The sequence below is a fragment of the Falco biarmicus genome, chromosome 5 (genome assembly GCF_023638135.1).
Source record: "Falco biarmicus isolate bFalBia1 chromosome 5, bFalBia1.pri, whole genome shotgun sequence".
Taxonomy (NCBI): domain Eukaryota; kingdom Metazoa; phylum Chordata; class Aves; order Falconiformes; family Falconidae; genus Falco; species Falco biarmicus.
This window is the reverse complement of record NC_079292.1, coordinates 85,074,061-85,085,191: the sequence shown is the minus strand read 5'-3', so window position 1 is coordinate 85,085,191 and position 11,131 is coordinate 85,074,061. Positions and strand designations below refer to the sequence as shown.

Genomic DNA, 11,131 nt, shown 5'->3' with positions numbered 1-11,131 from the left:
GGGCTGGCTTCAGGGGCGGTGGGTTGGCTGACGTGGATAATGTGCAGCTGTGGCTGGTTCCTGCTAAGTAGTTAAATAGCTGTAAGGGCTGTATGAAGTGGAGTACTGGATGAAGAGAGAGAACCAGAAGAGGCAGAAGAGAGGGAGCATGCCCTGGATGTAGGAGAAACAAGGAGAAATCCAGGAAGAAGAAGGGGGCCTGGATGAGGAGAGGCTGGCTGGAAGAGGAGCCTGGAGAAGGAAAAATCTGGATGCGGCAGAGGCGAGAAGCAGGGTGGACTGGATCAGGGGCTGCACCGGGGCAAGGTGTGGGAACTACTTATTGAAGTTGATCTCGTATGTGATGCTAAAAGCCTTGTTGTACCTGGCTGGCTTTGATAGTGCTGTGGCAGCTCAGTATCCTGCAGAGCCCCAGCCTGAAGGGCACAGATACCCCAGAGCTGGGAAAAGCGGTGGAGAGGTATACTGGTGTTATGTTCCTGACTGTCTCCTGGTGCTGGGGTGCATCATGGCAACTCGTCTGGTAAGATGAGGCCTTCCCTAGGTAACGTGGTGCCTGGGAACAGGCAGGGAAAGGGGAAGTGAGGCTTAGATTGGAGGCAGGGGTGTCTGTCTCACACAAATGTCTAAGTAGTGGGGTTTGGGTTTTCAGGAAGACTCAGCCAAGGACTCAGTCAAATTTTCAGAACGCTGGCAGCATCAAAACAGCAAATACAGTGACAGACTCAGTGGTGAGTAGTGGTGGAATCCATGTGGAAATGACCTCCAAAACCTATGGCTTGAAGGGAAATGAGGCCCTTGAAAAAATGGGAGGCAACAGCTTTCAGGAAAGGGAAGGTATAGGGCTATGATGGGACCACTGGATGGGGCTGCCATAGGTAGAGGCAGATGTCACAGCTCCACAGCAATGAGGGTGATAAGCAGAAAACATTCCAAAAGACATCAAAAACTATTTTAAGAAACTCTGATATCAGGACAAAGGTTTATGGGGAGACTGGAGCTCTCTGGGGAAAGGTCAAGATCTTCCATGCCCTAGGAAAGCACTGAGCATGAGGTAGGTCCATCCAGTGCGCTGGTATTCCTGGGAGCAGGGAATTGCAGATCTCCCATGCCTGGTTATATTTTTTTCTGGAGATTTTAGTTCACCTCCTCCAACCCTGTACTTCCCTCCCCAGCAGACTATTGGTAGCTTTGATTGGAGCTTGGAGGATCTGGCAGTTTCTACAGCAGTAGGGTAAATTGAAGTGGAGTTTCTGGCTGGGATAATATTAGCCAGGATCAGTGTCCCCACAAACAGAACAAAGCCCAGGGGTGCCCAAGCAATGGGAAAGAATGCAAGATAGCTGGATCAAGTCAAGTCAGCTCCAAAATGCTATGGGAATGAAGCCATGGGACTAGGGAACTGGAAACTTGAAAGACATGATACTTGAGGTCTGGGGACCCTATGGACACAGGACCTGAGACGTGGGCCTTGTGGAGAGGGGACCCAGGAACACTTGAATCCTGAGATCATGGAATCCAGGGATATATTACCTGGGAATATGAAATCCATGGGCAGGACTATGCCATTTCCAACAGAGTGGCCTAATAAGAGCCCCATGATTTTTTCATTCCTTCTGTCCCATGGCCTCAGGACCATAACACGTTTCTGTCACCTAGAATGGCAATGGAGAAGCCCAGACTTCTGTGAACATTAGAGACCATTTGTCCCTCCTTTTGGTTTCAGCTAGCTCCATCCCACCTGGAGTGGGCAGGGGACCCCGCTTCCAAAACTGAGGAAGAGCTGGGCAGTCAGAAGTGCAGCTGGGAAGGGACCCTTGGAAGGTCCCAGCGGTGTCTCTGTATTTTTTTTCAACCTTGTTCCTTGGTATCTAATTTTTGCCTGCTGCCTTTTACTCTATCACTTAGAATAACTGCTTTGGTGTTTCTTGAGTTGACCCTAGCCCTTCTTGGACCCTCTGGGCTATGATGGCCCACCACAGCTCCTTCCAGTCTCCCTATAGAGTGTGTTTAACCACCCCAAAGCCCTCTCTCTCCTTCCCTCTGCCCCACCCCCAGCTTTCCAGTCCCTTCTCCACCGAAGCTGGATGCTGTATCTTAGGTGCCACAGCCTCCCTTGGCCACACACCTCTAGATGCCTGGGTTCTGTGCTTTGGACAAGAAAGAAAGAGAAAAGCAGGAAAAAAGCACCTATCAAGACAGCTGGAGAATTTCCAGGACTTGGGGAGACTTTGCTCAAAGGCTAGAGAAGGAAACGTGCATCACAATCAGTGGCTCTCTGGATCAGATGTAAAGATTGATTCAAGCAATACAGGAAGCAGGTACAGTAGAAGGAAGACAGAGGAAATCTCTACCTGGGGTCTTTCTGAGAGATCCTAGTCCCTGGACACAACAGGAGTCACCTGGAAAGAGATGCTCTGGGGAGTCTTTATGTTGGCCTGGGAAAGCTAGGTATTTTACTCCCCAGTCAAGCCCCTTGAGTTCCCATGCTTTGAGCCTCATCCCCACTTCCCATCTCAGCCTGAACAGGAACAACACAGCAGCACTGTCACAGAACCCCACCTTCTAACACACATCTGTCAGGCCAGCCCTGACCTGACCCTCCTATCCTGCTCGAAAGGGGCTGAGCTGCTCCCAGGACCCTCTCTATGCGCCAGCAACTGAAGGAATAAGTTTGGGTAACTCTCCAAACTCTCTTGCAGGACTTTGGCAGCCCTGACTGTCTTTCTCTGGGTTGTGGGACACACCCTGGCACATGGGTGAGTCCAGAGGGTTCCACACTTCTCTCTGGTCTCTTACTAGGATATAGCAGCAGGGACTGTCCAACAGCAGGTGGTTCCTGGGAATGAGGGAGGTCAGATGGGGGGGACTTCCAACCTCATAGCTATCAATGGATTTTTCTTCCATAAATGTGTTCCCTCATTTTTGAGGCTGTATAAACCTTTTGCATCCATAAAAACTTGTGGAAAGAGATTCGCAGCTTTCCTAATAGAGAAGGAATTGTTCTTTGCTTGTTTTGGACCTGCCAAACCCCCTGCAATCCATCCTTCCCCAGGCCACTTGTAGTTTTACACACCTCTGTCACGTTCTACCTCCTCTGTCTGTCTAGGAGACTAAGAGTCCAAGTCTCTGATGCAGGTGGAAATAGAAGAAAAGCAGAATGCTGTGCCACTGGGGAAGAGAAACGTGGGCAGAGAGGACAAGGCAAGTGGCTGTGACAGAAGGTTTCCTTGCGTGTGGTGAGCTGGAGGATCAGAAGCTTTGGAGAATGTGCCAGCGGCTCCCAAGGCAGGAGAGACTTGGGAGGAGAGAATCAATGGTCCCTCCACCACCAAGCTCTGTGAGGCATACAAGGACCAGCCTCAAAACCTCCTCCACTTTTACTCCTGTGAAGCTTTATCTCTGTCAGCCCCAGATTTTCCTTTCCCAGGATCTTGCATCAGCCTGGACAAATTTATTTACTTTATCTGAGTCCAGTGATGATACAGCTGACAGAAATATTTGAACTAGGAACATGGATTTCTAGAAAAGCCAGCTGCCATTGCTTGTCTAGTGATAACACCTAACACAGCTGCTCTCTGTTCACAATCCTCCTCCTTCCTACACCTCCGGAGCCCCCAGTGTTCTGCTGCAGCATCACTGCCTTAAAGGAGAGACTTTTTTGCAGTGGGAGGGGTACCTGCCAGAGTGTATTTTTTGAAAAACACTGGGGGGGGGGTAATTGCAGTGGGTCTGTGGAATGTTCAGCAGCATTGACCAGAGAGGGTATTTACATTTCAGGTAGGGATTCATCAGCTTAAAGGAAGGAGAGGCAGCAGGAGCTGTTCCAGTTTCAACCTGAATGTAAAGGAGTCTCCATCCTTCACAGCTCTACTGGAAGGCCTGAAGGGTTGTTCTGGAGCAGTCTGTCTGCTGGGTGACCTCTGAGTTGTGCATCACAAGCACCCCGTTTGCCTTCACTTGAGATCAGTTTGCTCCGTGACCTGCTCTGCTGGCACGCACCCCGGAGTTCAGGGATTCACGGCAGCCTGTGGAAGGGCCCCTGAGAGGCAGCTAGGAGGATGGGAGGGATGTGGGTGAGGAATGTTCGCTAGATGTCTGCCATCAAGGACTTGGGAACACAAGAACCACAGGTGCTGTGACGCAGGGCTTTTGCTGTGAACTCTGGCAGTAGCGTGGGAAGGGGGTCAGTAGTGTCCCCTTGTTGAATTAAGCAAGTAGCACAGAAAGTCTCCGAGAGACCTTTTTCTTCAAGGAGATTGCCAGCCTTTCCTGCTGTTAAGAATAACTGATCAGAGTAGATTTAATAAGTAACAAGAAAAAAACAATCAAAAAAAACCAAACCCACGATAGGTGCAGGTATGGTTGAGCTTCCCAGTTCAGATGCTGAATTACTGGATTTTCCTGAAATTTGGGTTGATACTAAACCAAATATTAAACCTTGTGAAAAGAAGGAAAAGGAAGCTGTCTAGCAAATTGACTGTATTGGTCCACTGCCACGAATGCACCAAGCCAAGCACTACGTACTCACCATGGTGGAAGCAACTACTGGTTGCTACACTAATAGCCTAAGTGTTAAACAACAGGTTATTAGAGATACATCTCAGGAAAAATATTGTTTAAAAATATCTAATGACAGCCTGTCTCGATGCCGATGGCATGTTTTGGACACAGACAATATAGATCCACAGGGAGATCAAATTATACACTATTGTGCATTAGGAATTGTTCTCGTTCTGCCTAGTTGTGATGGCGTCAGACAGCTTTGGTAATTTTTGCTATGCTTAGTCCTATTATGGCTCTTTCCCTCTTCCGCAAGAAGCTTTTAATTGTTATTTGTTTCTCAGGATAAAACATGTTTGTAGGAAAACTGCACTGACAACCAGTTTAAAGCCCAAGACAAGTCATGCAGCTCCTTGGAGGAGTCCCTGGCCTTGCAACTGTAATTTAACATGAAGGAAAATTTCCTTCTGGGAAGTGCCACTGTGTGTACCAGTCCTCCAGGGCTTTCAAAAAATTGGTCAAGAAATGAAGTAGAAAGGTTATTCCTATTTAGTCTCTCATGCCATTTCAGCAAATCAAAGCATATGAATTGTGTTTACAGTCATTTAAGGTTATCCCATGTCTTTCAGGAGCTAACATGATGAAGGTGGCAGGTGCTTGGAAAATGATTATTCATCACATTATTAAGTTTTAGCAAACTCTGCTTCATGGCAGAAATAATGACTCTTTTAGGGGATTTCAGAAGATCTCATTATGTGTAGTCACGGTATTTTTTTTCATATACATTACATCCATAAACATGAATGTTATACTGAAATTTTTCTATGGCAAAAATTAGTCCTTATAGAACACCGCAAAGCTAAATGAACTGGTTCAGTGCATAGGCTGATATTTTCATATAGGTTAGATGAGAGAAATGCTTTCAAAGAGACGTGGTGCGCATTACCACATTTGGAGAATTTAACTTGACGGGGGGAGCACAGAATAGGATTTTTGTACTGACTTATTGAAATTACTTTTTAATGATTTTGTTTGGGAAACACTGCGTTCTTTTGTGACAAAACCACACGCACTTACTCAAGAAAAGGAATTTGCTAAAATAACAACATTGAGACATTTTGGTTTTGCGTGAGGGTTTTTTTTCCAAATAAATGTATAGTATCTTACAGTCCATTTTCTACAATATTCAGCTTCCAGTAAAATATATGCATTTTTAAGAATGGCACCATCAGCACAGAGGAATCTCAAAGAGGTTTGAGGGTTGCTTTCAACAGGTGCTGCATGTAAGCATGAGACAGACAAAGAGCTACACATCTTCCAAAGCCCAAATGTATTTTTAAATTGAAGGTTGCTCTCTGAAATAATTTAAAATAGCTCTCTGTCTTAGGAAACGTTTATGATTAACTGATGTGTTATTTGTACTTTCTACTAATGGCTGTTAATGCCCGCATTTGGATCTTCAAATTTTCCACTGTGTACTTTTTGTCTGGAAAAAACCTTGGACTAGAGATAAGGCCATTTCAAAAAACGTATTTCTAGCAGCTCCCACCTCCAGTCCACCAGTCTGAGCTCGAGGCTGGGTCAAGATCATGAAGTACATACTGTTTGTCACCTTTGTTGGTGTGGCTGGTAAGTATATTTTTTACTTCTATTTTTGTAATTTATAAGGAAGCTCATTTTCTAGGCAAATTTGCAAGGTAGTCTGTTGTGGGAAGGTGAAGTCCAGTTGCAATTTGCAAAAGTTTTAAGGCAGAGTGTTGCACCTTCTTTAGACTTCTGTCTGTTCATAATCGCTTGTGTCAAAAAATGGGGAAAGAATGTATCACAAAATGGGGAAGCAATGCCTTCATAGGTGTTCTTGACCCCAGAATACTGAAATATGTCCATGGCTTCAAAGATGACCATCTCTCTTTTAAATACTATGAAGTACAAAGATAATGGCTCAGGAAGTCCTAAAGCTGCTGCAAATTTTTGGACTATGGGTGAGTGCTCCAAGGAAATACCACTGCAGACTCGTTCTGTACTTACAGTTAGTCTACTGTTGACCATTACTGCAGACAGGATCCTAGGACAGACCCTCTTTTGATCTGATCTGACACATTTCTGTGTTCCTATATTCACCCTGGGACCAGCAGCCGGTGCTTTACATGCAGATATGTGAGATGCCAGTCTAAGTCTCATTGCGTGATTTTAGGGAGCAGCAACTGAATGTTGAGACTTGCCCACTGGTGCTACTGTGAGTTTTTATAGAAGTAGAGCCTACAAGTGAGATGCTTCCATCAGTCACAGGGTCACCATATTCCTTATGCCAGATGTTGACGTATATCACTTCTTATCTCGCAGTTGCCTTCCCCAGCATCGCTGATGACGATGATGATGACAAGATTGTGGGAGGCTACACCTGTGCGGCAAACTCTGTCCCCTATCAGGTGTCCCTGAATTCTGGGTATCACTTTTGTGGAGGTTCCCTCATCAGCAGCCAGTGGGTCCTGTCAGCTGCTCACTGCTACAAGTCGTGAGTAGAAAAATTATGTTCTTCCATAACCTACTGCTTTCTTCCAGTTCACTTCTAGCAGGAATTATGAGCTGTGAGATTCAGATATGTAAGTGACTCCGTTCTGAGAGAAGACAGGCAAGGAATGTGTGGCTCATTCAGGAAGCTGGGCTGAGGCATCATAAGGGGTATTTCACTTCTGCAGATTTTTCTGTGAGTGCAGAGCACTTTCTGAAATGACAGTGCAATAATCTAGCAACGAGCCACGGGCTGTGATTTCTTAAAAATTGCGTTAATCTTGCTAAAAAACAGTTACTGGAAAACAGAAAGAGGAATGAGATCAGCATGATAGCAGTTTGCCTTTTTTCAAAATGTTTGTATAAAGCACTGTTACGTATTCAACTTGTCTCTGCTCAACGAAGTAAACCTGCAGAAATTCATCACTGTCCTGGGAGTGGGTAGGATCTCGGTGTGGATCCCCAGGACTTATTGCAGGACAAGAAAGACAACCTGCATGAAAACAGCTACTACGAGAATGATGGTTGAAGCTGGTGCAGACGGTGATGGGGAGGTTCCTCATAACCTGTCAGCAGCAGTGAAGTATTTGCCATTCCTTCTCTTTTCTAGTCGCATCCAGGTACAGCTTGGGAAACATAACCTGGCACTCACAGAATCGACGCAGCAGTTCATCAATTCAGCTAAAGTCATCCGCCACCCTGGCTTCAGTGCCTCCACGCTGGACAATGACATTATGCTCATCAAGCTTTCCAAACCAGCCCAGCTCAACCGAGCCGTCCAGACCATTCCTCTGCCCACCAGCTGTGTGGCCACGGGCACCACATGCCTCATCTCTGGCTGGGGCGACACGATGAGCAGTACCAGTGAGTACTCCGTGGGCACGTGCAGCACCGTGAGGGCCCAGGAGACCCTCTGAGACCTCACAATTAACTCTCAGCAGTAGAGGGTGAAGCACAGAGAAGTGCTGTGGGACAAGCCTATTCTGAGCAATCAGTTTGTGTAGGACAGTAACCATTTCACTGCTTTAAAGGCAAGCCTTTATAAGGTCCTCCTTCTTGTTCTGTGTTAGGAACATGGAATCACTTAAGTCATCCATGTGCCTTTCACTAGCATGTTCACACAGCCATGAATTTTGTGGCCTGGCACCACCAGCCGTGCAGTGCCAAGCATGAGCAATTTAACTCATGCCAATAGAGCTGTCAAGTTCTCAGAGAGCAAGATCAACATCTGCGATTGTGCATCTGAAATTATGACAAGGGAGCTCCATTCCCTTACACCAACAGTCAGAGGTGTGCATGGTGACTGGTGGCTAATCCGCTGGTGACAACTAAACCTGCACCAGAGGAGAGGATGGTTTTCCTGAGGCCCAGGTTTCCCCCCGCATACACGCTCCAAGAGCAGCTCTTAGCTCCACATTTGCCACTTGATGATTTCCTGAGCAAAAGGAATCGGTGCTGCAATTACTGCTTGGAGGAAGAGTGATGATAGCTAAAACAGGTTGTTCAGTGATTCCTTTTCTGCTCAGAAAGATCTCTGGGTTCTGAAATGAACTTGGAGATGTCATCAACCATGTCCCTATTTTCTTGCAGATCCCTACCCAGACACCTTGCAGTGCCTGAAGGCTCCTGTACTCTCCTCAAGCGTGTGCACCAAAGCCTACCCTGGGAAAATTACCAAGAACATGATATGTGTAGGATTCATGGAGGGAGGCAAAGACTCCTGCCAGGTAATACATCTGCTTTTCCTTTCCCATATGTTTCTCTCCTGCCTTTTGCCAGTAGTAGAGGCCTTCACATGAGAGAATCTGCTATACTCACTGCACTGGCATGTTTGCGTGTTGTTTTTTGAACAGCAGAGGCTTAGGGCGAAAGTTGCTTATTGAGTGAGACTAGGTGTTTTACCACTCAGTCAGTCATTGTCCCTTTTTTGCAATAGCAAATACCTCTTCCCTAAATCTCCACAAGCAGACTATGCCACCTCCTGCACCTTAGGCTATTGGAAACGGAGGAGTGCTGCACCAGAGGGTCAATAGTCATCACAGTGACTTTAGAGCTCAGGACACAAATGTTTTGGACTCACTGAAAACAGAAAAGCTGGTATGCCAAGACCCAGGTTGTCTGGAAAATGAACACACCTGACAATTGCTCTGCATTTGACATGTGCCTAGCTCCATGAAATATTTGGCAGAATAATGTTTAAGACACACACATCCTAAAAGTCTGCCAAGGACTGCATCCATCAAAACTAGGCAGGTTACTCATCCTTGGCTGTGGTGCCCTTGGAGCTGAAGTAAGGCACAGTAGCATCAGGTGCAGAGTGGTAACCAGAAATGACCTTTGTGGAACTTCTGTGTAGAAAAACTCAGTGGTGCTCCCTCCACTGTCAGTGATTTCTGGCATCTCTGGCTCATCACTTAACACTGATATCACTTACTGAATATCTGTATCCTTTATGTGCACAGGGGGATTCCGGCGGTCCAGTGGTCTGCAACGGGCAGCTCCAGGGCATTGTTTCCTGGGGTATCGGATGTGCACAGAAAGGCTATCCCGGGGTTTACACTAAGGTCTGCAATTATGTCTCCTGGATTAGATCAACTATGTCTTCCAACTGAGACACTCCTTGTTCTATGTAACCTGTTTCTCCTCAAAATTTTCTTCTGTTTTGGCTCTGGACATACAAAAAATATCAAAAAATAAAGACTTTCAGGCACCTTTTCTTTGTGCAACTGTGTGCCTTCCATAGGTTATGATATGGAGGAAAGAGGCAGGGAATATCACTTTGGGGACATTCTAGATTATTATTTGTAGTGCCTCTCAACTAGCAGGATCTTGGAACGCTTTGCAGACACATCTTCAGGAGCCTTTCAGTCAGTTACATGCAGCCAGTTCTGGAGCAGACCATCTTTTCTGTTTATCATGTTTATCATTTCACATACTCAGGTGCTACAAAACTGCCTAAAACAGCTGAAAGTGTGCTGAATCACACAGCAGCGTACTCCTACTGTAGAAAATAGCATGCAGCAACACGAACACTCCCCATTGCCCCTGCTCCCACCCCCAACGATATGACTGAACGTTCCTAGTGGAACCTCCCTGAGAGCTCTGCTTGGGGAAAAAAACTAACCTCGTGCAAGAGCTTGTTCTTTTCACGTACCAGTGCCACTGAGGCTGCTGTCTATACCTTTCTGCTCAGTTAACTGGTTGTACTGGTCTTGCTTACTTTTCCTGGAAGAGTCAAAAGGACAGAGATGTTCCTGGGTTCTGGTTTTAGCTCCTCCTAACCCCAGCTGGCACTGGAATTTAAAGTCCATGAAAAAGCTGCCAAAGTTGCCAGTGGGCTGTGTAGCTGCCTCCTAAGAATACAGGGAAACGGAGAGTCTGAGTATAATAAAAGGATAGAAAAAGCAGAGAATAGGTGAGATGGGGAGAAATTTAAGAGAAATCTGACACTGGAGGAAAGGGAGGGAGAGGAGAAGAGCAGGGCATGAAGGAACAAGTGCCATTTGCCTGCAGAAAGTTTTGAGGCCAGCTCTCTCAGATGCTTTGTCTCTGAAATACCTGCTAGGAGAGTAATAGGTGCCTGAGTTGCTGAGATAGGCACAATATACGAACTGGATCAGAGTGTAGCTTTGTGCCCCACTGCTCTGGAAACACTTGCTGAGTTCATTCTCAGCATCTTCCTTTTTTCACAAAAAGCCCTGAGCTGCAGCTAGGCATCCTTCTCTTCAGTCTGTTTTCACCAGGAGGCAGAGCTCTTATCCGGGACCAGTTGCAAGTCACAGGTCCTATCACCACATGGCTGGAACTAATGCCTGTGGTGGACAGTGCCATGAAAAGGTCACTGACAGAGTTGTTCCTCCTTTGTGTTCTCTAATGAGAGCAACAGACATATGCAGAGCACTGAGATGTGAGGACACTATTTTTCTTCTCTCTTTCTGCTGATATTTCCACATACTGCTTTTATCACACAGCTCTGCACAGCAGGAGTCAGAGGATTTGAGAGTTGCGAGCTCTGACTGAAGCCTGAGGGTCAACAGGACAAAGTGCCCTGTACTTTTTTCTCAGCAAAAAGTCCAGTCAGATCAGTGTGCATATGAGGGCATGAAAACCTTGCACA

At 46.3% G+C, this 11,131-nt stretch overlaps 1 protein-coding gene across 1 annotated transcript; it reads left to right on the top strand.

The window, feature by feature from the left end:
* The first annotated feature begins 5,940 nt into the window (after positions 1-5,940).
* LOC130150684 (trypsin I-P1-like) lies at positions 5,941-9,729 on the top strand. Its single transcript, XM_056341854.1, has 5 exons — positions 5,941-6,132; positions 6,847-7,018; positions 7,625-7,878; positions 8,605-8,741; positions 9,477-9,729. The coding sequence occupies exons 1-5, from the start codon at positions 6,093-6,095 to the stop codon at positions 9,624-9,626; spliced, it is 753 nt and encodes a 250-aa protein (XP_056197829.1). The 5' UTR covers positions 5,941-6,092; the 3' UTR covers positions 9,627-9,729.
* The last annotated feature ends 1,402 nt before the right edge of the window (positions 9,730-11,131 follow it).